The 16,298-nt window shown below is 43.3% G+C and overlaps 2 protein-coding genes across 2 annotated transcripts; both read right to left on the bottom strand.

Annotated features, from left to right (window-relative positions):
• Positions 1–131: 131 nt before the first annotated feature.
• LOC138592027 (WD repeat-containing protein 88-like) lies at positions 132–4,616 on the bottom strand. Its single transcript, XM_069666392.1, has 11 exons — positions 4,500–4,616; positions 3,609–3,719; positions 3,276–3,364; positions 2,693–2,756; positions 1,879–2,017; positions 1,673–1,802; positions 1,331–1,515; positions 932–1,014; positions 777–845; positions 337–432; positions 132–257 (listed from the first exon to the last, which is right to left on the bottom strand). Exons 1-11 carry the CDS (start codon positions 4,614–4,616, stop codon positions 132–134), a joined length of 1,209 nt encoding a protein of 402 aa, XP_069522493.1.
• A 367-nt stretch (positions 4,617–4,983) lies between these two features.
• On the bottom strand, positions 4,984–13,860 carry gpatch1 (G patch domain containing 1). The gene is made up of 20 exons (XM_069657991.1): positions 13,791–13,860; positions 12,828–12,962; positions 12,525–12,610; positions 12,209–12,369; positions 12,023–12,120; positions 11,834–11,892; positions 11,219–11,467; positions 10,976–11,126; positions 10,757–10,836; positions 10,463–10,679; positions 9,930–10,259; positions 8,736–8,914; positions 8,508–8,635; positions 8,315–8,403; positions 7,402–7,610; positions 7,023–7,320; positions 6,095–6,172; positions 5,753–5,868; positions 5,517–5,662; positions 4,984–5,107 (listed from the first exon to the last, which is right to left on the bottom strand). The coding sequence occupies exons 1-20, from the start codon at positions 13,858–13,860 to the stop codon at positions 5,074–5,076; spliced, it is 2,913 nt and encodes a 970-aa protein (XP_069514092.1). The 3' UTR covers positions 4,984–5,073.
• Positions 13,861–16,298: the final 2,438 nt, after the last annotated feature.

The raw sequence follows: 16,298 nt of genomic DNA, 5'->3' as shown, positions 1-16,298 counted from the left end.
AACGAACACAGCAGCCTCTCACACTTTAGACTGTCTGTGTCATCATCCCAACAACCTGCCCAAGTGTCCATGATGTTTTATCCCTACCAGCTGCTGCTCTGTAACTGACCTCTGACCTTCTGGACAGGATGTCACATGAGAGGCGGAGGCTGTGGTCGGTATCTGGAGGGTGATTTCAGTCGACAGAAGACGCACTGGGTCAGCAGCTCGGAGGTCTGCAGTCTGGACACAGGAAATTGCTTTCCACACTCCTCACACTGGAAACACAGGCACGTCTCAACAGTTAGAATCTGATCAAATTCATAGACAACAAAAGATGTTGGGAAAGTTTTTTACCTTTAGGATGTGAATTCCTGTTCCTGCAGTCCTCTTCTCCAGGACTTCTGGGATTTCCTCCATGTTCTCTATGTTCCACAGTCTGACAGTGCCGTCCTGCAGAGATCAACAAGTGCAGAAAGAAGCTCAGAGTTTAATCCTGGACGGAGAGGCTCAGAGGGAACTCTGTAAAACTAAGCTAACTTCAGGGTTATTGTTTATTTACAGGTACGTCTCTCTCTCTCTCTGATGACTCCAGAGGGCTGTACTACGAAGCGAGATAAGTGGGTCTGGTCTTTTGAGCCTAAAACCAGAGTTTTCTGTGTCACGAAGCTGCCTCTCGTTACATACATTACGCATGTAAAGACACAGAACGAAGCCTTGCAGTTACAGTAGCTTGTGTATGTATATGCAGTAAGTGTGATCATGTAACATAGATGATTGAAAGAGAGCACAGGTACCTTTGAGGCAGAGACCACCAACTTCTTGTCAGCCCCGACTGACACGTCTGTCACCCAATCACTGTGGCCCTGCGACAAACAAAACAAACCCAATGACCTTCATGTCAGAATGATAAGTGCTACAGTGGGCTGTACATCGAAGTGCATTTAATCACCTTCAGGATGAGAGTCTGGCAGAGGGAGGACATATCCCAGAGTGCAACAGTGCGGTCGAAGGAGCCAGACACCAGCAGGTTTGCTGTGGATTAACATGAAGACCATTTATGTGTCGATCAGGAGAGCTGCCGGACTGAAATCATCAACATAAATCTGTAACAGCTCTTTGTTTACTGCCTCAGATGAAGATGTTGTGTGTGCAAGGAGACTGATGAACATATAACCACAGTAGAGCTGCAACAATTGATTGATTACTTCTAAATTGCAAATAGTCAAAATTCTCTGAGACAACTGAAGATCTTTGGGTTGTGGACAAAGCTAGATATTTGATGTCTTCTTGCCGCCATGAATAATAAACTGAATCTAAAAATTCAAGAACGATTCTAAAAGAGTCTCACCATCAGCAGAGAAGCAGCAGGAGCTCACGCTGCCTTCATGGCCCCTCTGCAGCATCGTACCGCCGTGAGATCGGAACCCTCCCGCCTGCAGGTCCCACAGCTTCAAACTTTTATCCCATGATGCCGTGCACAGGAAGTGCCCGTTGTTGGTGAAGCAGCAGTCAGAGACGACATTACCATGGTTACTGAGGGAGAGACAGGCAACAACAACAACAACAACAACAACAACACAGGAAGAAACAATTAAAACAGAAACCAGGCAGCAGGAAACAAAACCCAGAGTGAATGCAAAACAGGAAGAGAAATAAAAGTTTGGTGAAGTGTCTCAGGTGTGTTGCTCACCTGTCGATGGACACAGTGGTTTTCTTAGCCTGAAGGTCCCACAGTTGGATGCTTCGGTCTGCCGACACTGTGGCCACTCGCTGGCTCTGAGGGTCGAACCGACAGCGTGTGATGGTGGAGCGGTGATGGTCTGGAAGAGAAAGCAAACACACTTTACATAAAGTGTTATTAACGCAGACAGTGAGCGTCTTGGCTGCATGTTGTACCATTGACGTGGTGAAGCGTCTGTCCGCCGGCTGCGTCCACGATGTAGATGCCATTCTGTGGATCTTCAGCACTGACGAGCAGCCGGCCGTCAGACGAAGAGCTGCACGAGATCAACAGGCCGCCCAGCCTGCACCTCCACTGTCACGAGGACAAGACGATTATCAACATCAGTATTGATCAAAAACAAGAAAAAACTTCCTGCTGTGAATTATTTCTCCTCTGTAGCTGGCACAAATACTGACATTTCCACTAAATACTCAACATTTTGACTTTATTCTTGAACCGGAAACAAAAAAATACTGCACTTATTTTATATTAAGAGCATTTTTAAACTGTGGTAACAACATTTGTACTTTACTTCTGCCACCTTTGCAGAATAATACCAAAATCATAACTTTGAAGTCCACTTTTTGATTGAATAAGTTATACTTCTTGTTTTGTACTGATTTTATTAATTTATTTATGATTAATTTCAAAGGAAAACAAACATTTATCAACAATCCTGTAAATATGCCACTGTTAGCCATCTGGTTCATTTTCAGCTACAGTCTTTTGGTCACATGTTTTTAAACCAATGAGGTGATGCCTCACATTCGCAGACATAAGACAACAAGACGCCATAAAACACTTTCAAATAAGATCACGAAGCAATGCAGATCTACAGGAGGCAGAAGAACATTAGTAAAGTATAACAGCAACAATATCCTCTCTTCAGTAATGCTCAAATAAGACAAAGAGTTAATAAAAGAGGTTTAAGAGCTCAGGATCAGACCAGACAAACTCACAGCAGACGGAGAGAAAAAGAAGAGTTACCACAGTCTGTCCGGTCTCCAGGTCTGAGACAACCATCTTCTTATCCCAAGAGACAGTTACCATCCTGACAGGACACACAGAGTCCAGTCAACACTGACTTCACTAATTTTAATGCTGTGTAATCCAATCATTAATATTCTACAACATGATCATGTACTCTACATTACATTTAAAGCCCCCCTCCAGGTAAAATCCAGTGTTTAACCTTGTAAACATCTCCATGTGGTGTTCTTCATGTGCTACAAGACACATCAGGGACAACATCAGCATCATCTCCATGGCTGGGCCTGTCTGCTTTTAAACTGCAGTGTACCAAGGACAGGCTGAACAACACGTGTTCAGATTGGCAGGTTTGAGACGTCACAAACCAAAGGAGCCAATCCCGTTAATGGACGGGGTGACACTGTGCATATCATTATGTGTAACCTATGGCAACCACTTTGGCGATGTGCGAGCCAGCTGTGACCATCATCGTATAAATGCAAACCCACTACTGACTAAGAACGCTACAACTACTAATGACTACATTTCAAGCTAGCTAAGTTTCCAACAAACGTCTTGACCTTTGTAATGTGAGACTCACCTGTTGCTGTTTGGGATCAGAGCACACTCAGTGATGGTTTTACCATGAAGCCCATCAAACACCCTAAGAGGTCTGCAGCTCTCCACATCCTGCAAAGGTCAAAAGTCAACATGCTTCAGCATAGTGTCGGTATCACAGCCTTCAGTGAGTATAAAAGATTCTGCAGTCATCATCTGCTGACCACATCTACAATAAGAATAGAAAAGTGCTGAGACAATAAAAAGGTGTTCAGTTGACTTGATTAAAATATCAAGAGGGGACTGAGGCAGACATTTTGAAAGACAGGTGAAGACTTTGGAGATGAAGAGGCTGTCTATGAGAGGAGTAGTTTACCCAGAGGATGGCACTGCGGTCTGAGGAGCAGCTGAGAACGCAGCTGTCGTTGAAGCAGAGTCGAGCTGCGGTGACGGCATCGCTGTGACCTCGTAACACCTTCACTGGAACCTACAGACACGTGAACATATCACAGCTAGGGTTGGGGAGGGGGAATCGATACAGCAGAGGATTGTAATATTTTGTGTGGCAATATCTATATATACACAGACGCAAGGTATTAAAAATTCTGAAAGTAATATACTTTTTTTTGTACAACTAGGTAAACTTTGTTTGTAAAAAAATTAAAAAAATACCTGTAATAGTACAGCAGTTTACTCTGAAGAAGGAGACTGTAATACATGTTCAGTTTGTCTTACATTAAACATTAAATGCAGGTTCTTACATACTTACATATTACATGCCTACATACCTTTAGGCACTTCTATTCGACTAGATCTCAGATTAAATATATTGTACTTTTACTTGACAAAATATGTACAACTTTTAAACCATGGTGTATTTTTAAAATATTTAACTACCCAACTCCTGTTATGATAACTGATAAGTCACTTAATTATTATTAAATGCTAAAAGCTGGACAAAACAAGAGGTGTTTCTTGGAGCTCCATTAAATCATATTTTAAAAAGAAAGATTTATATTCTTTTATGTATGCAAATGTTATCTATACACAGGGACAATTTCTCTGCTTTGAGTGCCACCTATATTTAATTTAAATTGAAGGACCTTTACTTATAATAGCGTGGTTTGTTTCAGTTTTAGTATTAGCACTTTTATCGAAAAGAATATTCATATTTTTTTAACAGATGCTGTCATGTCCGTGAACGCACCTTGCCCTGCACCTTAGCTTTTAGCTGCCGAGCTAACCGTTGAGCTACCCTACTTTTTACCTGGGACTCCCGGCTCCACTCTCCTGCTCCTTTTTCATCTTCGTTAGTCTTTTCCTCAACTTCTTCTCCTCCTGAAAGTTCCTCAACTGATAGTGGGTCGAAATTTTTCGACGCCATTTGGGAAACTTTCGGTAGGAAGGAAGGAGACTTGAGTAGCTCTCCGCCGCGGTAGTCACCATAGCAACAGTCGCTCGTTGTGGTGCCTTCAGGATATGTGGGACAGACCTTCTCTTCAAGTCTGCTGTCAAATGATAGTTTTGTAATACAGAACAAGTTTTAATTTCGTTCAAAGGCTCAGTAACGCACCCCCTTGCTTACTTCTTCTTCCCCCTCCGTTATGATTTTTCCTCAATTTTCCTTCAATTTTCAGAGGAGCGAAAATAACACAACAAAAATAAATAGTATCAATAAAAACAAAATCCATCAACATTAAATGATAATCATTTTATTATCTATTCAAAACAAAAACAACAGATAATCCATTGTGTAAAATCAGCTAAAGGCAGAGAAGACAACTCTGATGTGGTATTTCTTCGTGTTGGTCGTCCTCACAGAGGACACACTTCCTGCTTCTTCACCAAATCTCACGTGACTTAACGCTTTTCAGTCTGTAAGGAGAGACGCACAAAGAGATTTATTAAGACAGACTGAGAGACACTCTCATACATTTATTTCAAACAAAAAGACATATCAAACTGATTTACATAAGGCACTGAACAAAATTAACAGTAAGTAACACAGTATAAAATTAAAAGGCTGTATAAGCATAAAACTTTTTGGTGTCAGTGTTTGTTTGATAAGATCTGTAGTCTGGTTTAATTGTTATAATCAGCAAAACAAATTACATTCGATAATTTAGAGTTCTAAGTATTATATTTTAACTGTCCTAAATTACCCAACTTTAATCATATTTCTTTTTAAAAAAAATGTCCACCTTTATTTGTTTTTTTTTACAGACATTTTCTTTAAAATGGCACTCATTACTTTAATGTCTGTAAGGCTTTGGTGACCCCTGACCTTCTGAGCAGCTCCTCTGTGGACACATGTCCTTCCTCCCCATCGCTGTCCTCCTCAGTGTCCTCCGAGCTGCTGTCAGACGCCTCCTTCTTGCTCTTCTTCTGCTGCTGCTTCCCTTTGTGCTTGTGCTTCTTGTGTTTCTTCTTCTGCAGGAAAAATAAATGACAGTAAAGTCAGCAGGAAGATTAAAACAGCGAGGAGAAGGAGCCATCTTATTTTTATTTGTCTTTTTCTACCTTCTTCTCCTTCTTGTGTTTGTGCTGCTTCTTGTTCTTGTGTTTCTTCTCTTTGCTCCTCCTGCTGGGCGTCTCCTCCTCAGCGGGGGCACTGACAGAGGTTGCGCCTCCTCTGGCTGAACAGGGGAACAACAGGCAGAGGTGAATCAACAGTTTCACATCATATTCCTAGTAACATTAATTATCCTGAGAATAATCTTTTTAATGTCTTTATACATTTATCCCAAAGCAGGTTTTAAAAATAACTCACAACCTTTAGAGCTGGAGTAAAATAATTTCAGTGTTTAAGAGTGTGATGTCTTGTTGTTTGTGTCTTCGATGTTCAGATGTTCGTGGACTCACTGGGAGCAGCAGAAGGAGGCGGCAGCTTCGGACCAAACTCTTCTTCTTCTAGTGTTGAGTTCTGAGATGTTACCACGGCTTGTAAAGAAACACAAACAGCAGGAAATGTTAGAACCATAAAGGAACAGCTCAACTCATCGTCTCCACCCTTAAGTCCTACCTTGAATTTGAACAACTGTTTTTCTGTTTGGGGTAGCTTAGGTGAGTTTGTTAAGATAAGAACACAAACAACTAACTGACCAAGGCAGTGGAAGACGAGCAACCTGAGAGGTAAAATTATTCTGGTGGCTTTAAAGAGAGCGATGTCAGGGCTGTTTTTGGTTTCTAAAAATGCATCTTCAAAAGGTCTATCTCTGCAGGGATCTTTTCTGTAATTTTGCCAGACACTTAGAATAACATTCTGAGCCCGCCAGTGGAAAAACAGGCAGTTTTATTGCAAATATTTGGACCTTGTGGTTATTTAAATGCCAAAATATGTAAAAAGTAGTTCCCTCTTTTTTTCGTTAGCCAGCCAGTTGTCATTAAAACATCAGCCTCACACGTTGGCAAAGCAATAAAAATATCAACAAACAAATATGAGGCCAGGATTTTTGGTTTACATGTGTGTGATCTTGGTTATTTAATAAGTATATTTTAATTCAAGCATATTCTTTACCTTGGAAACAACCTCTACAACGAAGCATTTCCCAAACTTTCAAGACTTTGTACAAACTCTTTCTATAAGAGTCAGGTCAGCAGTGACGTCTTTGTGCGTCTCTGTGTTTAAGATTCATGCTAAACCTTACAGACAAATGTTCTGCAGTAAAAACTTTCTCCTGAGATATTTCTCCTCTCAAGCTCTGACTAAATCTGTGGCGTAGATCTCGTGGACTTCTCATTTAAATGATCTAAAACAGAAGTTTCTCTGATTAGTTTTGGACGTTCCTACCTGTCTGTTGGCTGGACGTGGTGATGGAGGAGGTGGTGGTTGAGGGGGTGACGGAGGAGGAAGAGGAGGAGGGGATGTTGAAGAGGTTCAGCAGCTGTGGCTGAACTTGGACCTCGTCCTCCTTTGTGTCCTTCTCCTCACCGTCGCTCTCTCCTTCTGATGAAGACGAAGACTTCTCATCAGAGGAGCCGGCAAAGATGGCCTTGAACAGATCCATGGGAGGCCTGCTCTCCTCCTCTTCCTCCTCCTCTTCTTCTGCATCACCGTCTTTAGCTTTATCCTGATCCGCTGACTTTGTCTGCATAAACAGAACAAAAGGTCAGATTTCCATGATGACCTTTAGATTCACAGTGAGTTTGGTCACATGCTCTGGACTCACCTCCTCCGCTCTGGTGTCTGGAGTTTGGTGGTCGGTGCTGGTGGAGGCAGGTAAGGCAGGTAGGGAGGTGTTTTCCAGTTTGGTTTCGGTTTGGTTTCGTGCAGCGCTGAGCAGCTCACTCAGCGGGTCGTTCTTCTTCTTCTCCTCCTTCTTCTGGTTTGAGACGTCCCACCGAGACCTCTTCCCAGGCTCTGGAGGCTGTGGAGGAGCTGAGGAGGACGAGGGAGGAGAGGGAGGAGAAAATAAGCAGCGAGTACAGAGGATAAAGACATCCAGGTGGGAATATTAATCTCAATTTCAATAGAGGGCTGTACTCGTTAGTCGATTGAGATTTGGCTGTTAGATTTGTAAGCTTCACCTATTTGTTTCTCTCTTGTATCATCCTCTCTGAGTCTCATGATTTATCTGCAACAGTCTCATTAAATCAGGGTTGTCTGTAAGCACTGGCTGTGTGCCTGACTTCTCCAGCTGACCACCTCCAAGTGTCAAGTCTTGATATTGCCTCTTAAATGATAACATTTAAATGGACAAAGGATTTTAGACAGCTAGTGAATTAAAGTTAGTAGCCTCTCGACCTGCAGACCCCAAAGCCCAAACTGAGCACCGAAGAGACGCTGACTTTTAGCTGCTTTATTCAGTGTTTTAACTGGTTTTAAGTCGCGGGTCGGTTTGCTGAAGAGAGGAGGATAATATGGCTTCCGATAAAAACCTCATGAACGATAAAAAATGAAGGAAATCAAACCTAAAAACAAACTGAGCACTTAGAGCTGTTAGCCACAGCTTCTTGTTGTCCGGTGGCCATCAAAGAGCTTCAGCCGAACATTGATTTTAAATGTTATACTGCTTAATTCAATGTTTTACCAGCTTTAATAACTTAACCTGTAAGTTTTATACAGGATACCAAGAGACGTACCTGGTGTGTCTCTGCTCTCCGTCACAGTCAGGAAGTTGAAGACTGAAAACTTGTCTCTCTTAATCTTCGGCATACCGACCATATTGGACCTGTGGGATCAAGAACAGTCCGATACAGTCGGGTAAATTTAGATGATTATTCACAACATTCGGTTAAAAAAAGTTTAATGTCTGATTTCTGAACTGTGACGTACCCGGGGTAAGGGTCGGGGACGTTGAACCTCTTGCAGAGCAGTTTATCAGGATGCCACTCGAATGTTTCTCTGGTCATTTTTCCAAACATCTTCATCTTTACTGCCGCCTGTTTGTCGTCCACGTCGCCCTGCAAACAAAACAAAAAGAAACTCAGATGAATAAATAAGTCTTAACATGAGCAGCAGGTGTTGTCAGATGGAAGTACCATGACCCAGTTGGCCTCTTACCTCCTGATCCCGGCTGACCTCCACGCTTTCCTCGTCCTCCTCCTTTTTGGCTCGGGTGAAGCGGGAGTTTAGCGAAGAGGAGCTGGGTCGGTACAAGATGGACGCCCTGACAAACTCATCCCTCTCCCTGCTGCGCTCCCACTCCGTCACCCCCGGGTCCAGACTCTGCTCCAGGGCGTCTGAGACACACAAAGACAGGAGACAAAGACAGGTGTGAATTATATTTAAGTCTGTATTTGTTGGCGTCTTACACAAAATTAATATCTAAGAATATATGTGTCATATGTTACAACATCTCTACAGCAAAAGTAGAGTGTGTTAGTGTGTGTAAGTAAAAACTAACTCTTCTTCTAGGCCAGAATACAAAATGTGCACATACAGTCCCAATTGTGATGTCATTTCTTGGAGTATCTTCCAATGCTTTATATCCCGAGAGTATATACAACACAATCTAAGAGGTGTCAATAAACCATAATAAAAGATAAAAGTACAGAAATTGTGTCATAAATTAAAAAAATTAAATGATTTCATGTTTTTTTTTTGGGTCAAATTTTGCTGAATTAAGACACAAAACATTTATTGATCCAAAACAATTATGATTGTATAAACATGGACCTTTTTTTTTAAACATTACAAAAGTTTTTTGAACAATTTATTTTTCAGTTTTTGAGATTGTATCTTTTTTTAGCAGAGCACAAAGGCGCTTCGATCGTTCTGGCTGCAATAGAAAAACAGCGCAATGGTTTGTTTGCTTATTGTGATGTCATTTCTTCAGAGTATCTACAAAAGCTTCAGATGACTAAAGTCAGTTCAAACTGAAGGTCACATGAGTTTTGTTTTAGTTTTGTATTTCAAAACAGAATTATGCAAACAATCGTCTCCTGTGATGGGATCGCTGCAGCCCCCTGCCGCGTGTGCGCTGTCACCCCAATTTACAGCCCAACTAACATAATGACATTATAGAAGAATGAACAACTTGATGAAGCAAAAGATGGATGCCTTATCTTTCTGCAAAAAGAATAAAGGCTCCAGATATCATAGTTTTGATACATCATAAATTTAAAATTATGGTAGAAAATGATCCTCCGAGGCTGCCTGTGGGAGGTCTGCTGAACACGAAAACTGTTGGCTAAACTCTGATGGAAACGTGTCTGCTGCAGTCGATGATGACACACGCTGGACCCAGCCTCTTACCTTTATCTCCCTGCTTCAGGCGGTCCAGGTACATCTCATAACGCGCCTGTTTGCTGGGGTTCTTCTCAAACGGTCTGAAGGTCTGTGAGGAGCTCTGGACGCCTCTCCAGGCTGCCAGAGCCTCCTGCTGCTGCTGGACACCGGGGGAGGCACCAGAAGAGGCACCTGCGCGCGTAGCTGCGCTCGCAGCCAGTGACCCCGCCAATGTCACCGCCGCCCGCAAGGCATCCTGGGAGACCGGGGCAGGTGTTTTGGTAGAGGGCACGTTGCGTAGGTTGCGCAGTCGCTCTCTGTCTTCAGGCCTCAGCAGCTCCATGACTGAACTGGGACCTGATCCAGATTTAGGAAGAAGAGGAAGGTCATGTTTTCTGTAGATTCTTGGATCATAGAAATCCATCAGTGAAGATTTCTAATAAATATCGACACATCCTTTTTCCACAGAACATTTTAGTGCAGATTTTCTACACTTGGTCGAACTAATGCCACTGGTTTTATTATCCATCACTCTGCAGACCAGCATGACTCATTCCTACCTTGCAGGGCGTCTTCTCCCAGCAGCGTCCTCCTCTGCCCCGAGTCCAGCTGGTGACGTCCTCCTTGTTCGGGCTCCTCTTTCACCATGTGGCCTCTGGAGTTTCTCAGGGCTTCAGCCAGGGCGGGACTGACCCCGGATAGACTTTTAACATCGACTTTTGAACTAAAGCGATGGACAGGACGATAGTCCCGGGGCAGAGAGGGAGGAGGGAAGATCTACAGACAGAGAAAATCTGATTAGTGACGGAGTTTATTTGACAGGAACAGATCTAAAAATGTTTGAAGTCGCTCACAGTTTTTTCCTCGGCTGTTTTCTGGGCCAGAGTGAATCCCTCCAAGATTTTCCCGAGGTACGACACATCTTTGCTTTTGTCTTTGAACAAAAAAAACAAACATGTTCTTTACTTTTGATGGTTAATAAAAAGAAATGTTCATATATATAAGAAAACATAATGTATGTGCTGAAATCCACAAACTTTCCAGGACCCTCCAGGTCTCTTTCAGGCCGTTACCTCTTTTCTTGGTGTACTGCTGCGGAGCCGTCCAGCCGTAGAGGCCGTCTCCAGGCTCTTCTCCTCCCAGCACCGTGTCGTACCTGGACATGGAGTCTCTGTGATAAACCTCTTCATCATCGTCATCCTCCAGGGCCCCGACCCCGAACGCCTGTAGGTCAAAGGTCACCAGCAGCAACATAACGTTACACCTCAAATCTTTCTTTTTCTATTAAATACTAATTTAGACTTCAGAGAGCCCACCTGCCCGGCCACGCCTCCTCTCCGTGAGCCCTTCTGCGCGCCTCCAAACAGCCGATTCCTCGTCTCAGACTGCGGCCTGAACAGGTCGATGTGTTCAGCAGCTCCCCCGCCCAGCAGCGCCAGGCCCGGGTCCAGACCACGGTACCCAAGACCCTGAACCCCCACCTTGGGGTTGAAGTCCACCGGAGTCACATCCTTTGGTGCAAAAGTAACGTCCTCTGGAGCAAACTCTTCATCATCGTCACCATCCTGTCGGGCAGAGAGAGAAAGTGACGTGAAACAATCAGAAGTACCTTTGACTGTCTCAGCCTTATTTGGACAACAACACAAGATTTGCTGATCAAAAAATCTGCCTTGATTTGATTTAGAGGTCTACTAATGACATGAGCCGGTTCAGATAGTGTGCAATGCTGAATGCAGATAACAATCCAGTCGTGGAGATCATCTCTCAACTCCATTCTCAAGTTGCAAGTCAGATTATAAACAATGACTGGCACACAGAGAAAGAATTCTTGGCTTAGAAATCAGATGTTATTACATTATCTGCTGAGTACACCAAAATCTTTGCAACTGACCCCAAAGTCTCCAAAATAGGCAATAAACTGTCTCACTTACCTCTGAGTCCTCTGATCCAGCAGGGGGCCGCGCACAGCCGTAAACTCGAGAACTGCCGTCTGCCAGGAGGAGAGAGAACCGATGTTACAAAGTTACAAAGACCTCATGATACAAATAAACACACAGGATCAGATAATGATAGATTTTAATTAATTCTGCAGGAGGAGCAGCTTCGAGCTGAAGTCGTACCAGTCTGCTGTCGGCGAGCTTTCCTCTTCACACGAGGACCGACACCCTGACCTTCCTTCCAGCCCATCTTCCTCAGCAGCTCCACCCCGATGGACAGCCTAAGAGACGAAACAAACACAACTCAGAAGAGACTCATGAAGTTGCTGTTAATGGCTCTCAGTGGGCAGTTTGGATGTCTGCAGTTACCTGGCAGGTGCGATCAGCTCCTCCAGCAGAGTGTCTCCGGGGATTAGCGATGCCTGAGCGTTCACGGCCCTCGCCTTCTCTCTGATCGCGTCTCTGCGACTGGACGAGAACTCCTGACTGGTGGTGATCTCTCTGGGAGCGATGCCGTGCTCGCTGAAGTCCTGACGCACATCAACAATAACAACAACACTCAGACCCACTAAAATCTGCATCATCAACAACACAAAACTAGAACTCATTAAAAAAAGATGAATTTCCACAGATTTTGGTGCTTTATAAAAACCACTTTTCTTTCTCTCTCTCAGGATGGCCGTACCTCGTCATCCATAAAGTCTTCTGGTCTGACATTTTGTTTCTCAGCTTTCTGTTGCCGCGAAGACACAAATGTTGATGGGGCCCAGCCTACAGACACACAAAACAACAATAACATGTCAGTATACAGATTTTACCAATTTATGCCAAATTCTGGGGCATGTTTGGAGCCACCACTCAAGAGATGCAACACGCAGTGATAAAGTTATTACTCAGTTTATCAAGAGAAAATGAAAATGTGCCAACAGCCAGCCTTTTGGTAACAGTCAGAGCAGGTGAGGAGGTGTGATGATTTGGCAGCACTGACCTTCTTTAGTGCCGACTGTGTTGAAGTAACCGGCTGAGAACCCTCCGGTGAATGCTCCGTGGAACCTCTGATACCGTCCCTTCTCATCCTTCACTGTCTGCTCGTGCAGCGGGACGGGTTTCTTCAGCGGCTCGTCTACAACAAACACACACAGAAACGTAAAAATGAAGACCTACATGTTTAATACACACAATACTGTTCTTATAAAACCCTGAGATAAATATTAAACAGCAACTGAACAACATGCAAGATTTTTGCATTAGGTTAGGTTGTGCATGGGGGAATTCTTTATCCTCTGCTCCTTGGACTGTGTTGCTAAATCACATTGTATTTGTACTTTTTACTGCTACAGATATTCATCAGCTAATTGTATACTCATATTTTAGAATTTAAATATGAAGAAAATACATTTACTATGTAAGTCAAATAATCAAATGCAGAACCTTTACTGAAGTATTTCGAAATGAGTAGTCACTGTTGATATTGTCTCAAGCACTTTATTCATAATGACGAAGACTCTTTAATTGTACAAAATCATCAGAAACAAAACAGAAATGTCTGTTGTGTAATGTTTACTCTTCCTGTCTCTGTAGTTTAAAATAGAGTTAACGGTTAAGAGTCACAACAAAACAAAACTCGGGGGTTGAATGAAATTCCAACAGGGTTTGCGAATCATTTGTCAGCCGGATTAACCATATAAAAGTGACAATTCATAAAATATCTTAACTGGCAATCCACTGACATATCCGTTCAGCTGGTATACACGATTACAGAAAACAAACAATTATTTGAATGAAGCCTGGTTTAACGCCTATGAGCTTGTGATTAGCTATCTAGCTAGTCATTAGCTTAGCATCTCAAAGTGGCCGCTTGAGACTTTCTGGTTAATTTCTCAACACAAGAAACAGCGAGAATGTTTAAAGTGCATACGTGCGGGATACAGGTACATTAAAATGAATTTACCTTCGTCCAGAGGCTCCAAAGGAGTCCCGTAAGTCACAAAATCCTCGTCGCTGTCACTGTCGGACGCCATGTTGTTACTATAACTACTGTAGCCGCTGAAGTACAAACTTCGAAACCGAACGCGAAGGGTTTATTTGGTCGTTTAATTGCGTTTAAAAGAAAGAGTGACATCTTGTGGCCGTGACGCGAAAATTGTGTTCTTGTTCTTTTACTTCATGACGGTAATTTAATATTCAATACGCGATACCTAACTCAACTGCATTTCTTTTAAAACAAATTTTCAATAAACTTCAATTATAGCTGTACTTTTTAGTTTGAAAACTACGATTTCTACACACAGACATGTGTAAATAGACAAGTAGGCTGCAGATGAAAACCATTGGTCAAATACCAAACTCTGTTTGCTGACAGCTAATCAGAAACTATTTTGATCATCAGTTAAGTAATTGTTCGTGTAAAATGTACAACGTCTCAAACCTAAGGATGTGCTTTTTGCTTTTTAATTATTTAATTTGTTTAATTCACCAATAAGTTGGTTAAAATTTGGACTTTTGAGTGGGAAAACAATCACTGGTTAGATTTCAGAATTGTTTTATTTGTTGACTTGGAAAATATAATGTTGTCAGCATGTATTTAGGTAAGACTACCATGTTTATAGTTGTGTTTGCAATACCTATTAAGGTATGTTGTTTATTTTTTTCAGCAAAAAGTGGATTATATGATTTCTCTGTGTGTGTGTGGTGAGAGTATTGATCACTACAAGATGAAACAAAGGACAAACATTTGTTGAAGAGCTGTAAAATATCCACTGCAGCCTGCGGAGGTGTCTGCTATCGAATGTCCGTCCAAAGTCCACATTTAGTTTGTCATTTGTTTTCCTTTAGCCTGAATCACTGAGAACCCCTCGATGGTGTATTAAAACTGCTCGACATAAACCAAACGGCCCCGCTCAGCAGAAAGCTGAGGCTCCGCACAGATCCAAATCTGAGACCCCCTGGACCACACAGAAAACACAGAGCCTCCCCGCTCTTTGTAACATGACCAAGTGCTAAACTTCAGGGGGTTTGAACTAACTGAACCCGGGAAGAGCTGGACTGAGCTCAGGATGGGGACCTGAGGGTCAGTTTGGTGGTGTAATGTGTAGTTTCCTGGACAGAAATAGGAGAGAGACAGAAATGAGTCAAAGATGGCCTTAACTGACCCAGGAAAGAGCTAGAAGATAACTGGGACTGAGAAATAAGATAGCTGGAGAAGTGAGAGGCCAGAAAAGATAGCAGGGCCAGGAAAGACATGACCCAGGAGGTACAAGAAGATTGCTAGAAGAGAGCAAGAAGAGAGGCCAGAAAAAAGCAGGATGATAGCTGGGACAGGCCAAGAGAGGCCAGGACAGATCCAGAAGATAGCCAGAACTAAGTTGGAAAAGAGCGTGAAGATGGTCAGTATAGACACAGGAAAGATCTCAAGGTTAGGCCAGACAGTAAAGAGCCAGGGACTAAGCCAGAAAGAAGTCGGACAACAGCAGGGACACAACCCAGGAAAAAGCCAGAAGACAACCAGAACTTAATCAGAAAAGAGCATGAAGATAGCAAGTACAGACACAGGAAAGATCCCGATGATAGCCAGGACTGAGCCAGAGTATGGCCTGAAAGAATAGCCAGAAAAGAGCAGGACGATAGCTGCGATGGACCAGGATAAGAGCCAGCAGCTAGCCAGCACCGGGCTAGATGATAGCTAGGACGGAGCCAGAAAATGCCGGCTGAGACTGAGCCACGTAAGAGCCACAGTGTGGCACGGACTAAGCCAAAAATAGAGCCAGAAGATTGCCCGGAATGAGCCAAACACGAGACAGACGATAGAAGAGGCAAACCCAAGAAAGAGCCTGAAGATAGCCGGGACAGACCCAGGAAGTACAAGGAGATTTCTAGAAGAGAGCAAGAAGGTAGCCGGGACTAAGCCAGAAACAAGTCGGACAATAGCAGGGGCACAAGCCAGGAAAGAGCCAGAAGACAACAGAACTTAATTGGGAAAGAGCATGAAGATTGCAAGTACAGGCAGAGGAAAGATCCCAACGCTGGCCAGGGCTGAGCCAGAGTATGGCTCAAGAGAAGAGCCAGAAGCAAGCCAGGACCAGGCTAGATGATAGCTAGGACTGAGCCAGAAACTGTCAACTAAGACAGAGCCACGTAAGAGCCAGAGTGTAGCACGGACTATGCCAAAATAGAGAAGAGAGCAAGGACTGAGCCAGATAAAAGCTGGGACTGAGACAGAAAAGAGTCAAACAATAGCAGGGACCCGACCCAGAAGAGAGACAGAAGATTACCCGGACTGAGCCAAAAACGAGACAGACAATAGCGGAGGCAAACCCAGGAACGAGCCAGAAGATGGCAGGGACAGAGAAGAGACAGCAGCAGCTCTGCAGGGAGGCCTCTGCAGGAGTCAGCAGGAGGTCCACCTCAGGGGGAAGATGCTCCTGGCTGATGAAAAAACGTCTCTGTGCTTAATAAGTTA

The sequence above is a fragment of the Semicossyphus pulcher genome, unplaced genomic scaffold (assembly GCF_022749685.1).
Source record: "Semicossyphus pulcher isolate SPU_LCO1_2020_fin unplaced genomic scaffold, fSemPul1.0.p SCAF_1, whole genome shotgun sequence".
Taxonomy (NCBI): Eukaryota; Metazoa; Chordata; class Actinopteri; order Labriformes; family Labridae; genus Semicossyphus; species Semicossyphus pulcher.
This window is presented reverse-complemented; position numbering and strand designations above follow the sequence as displayed.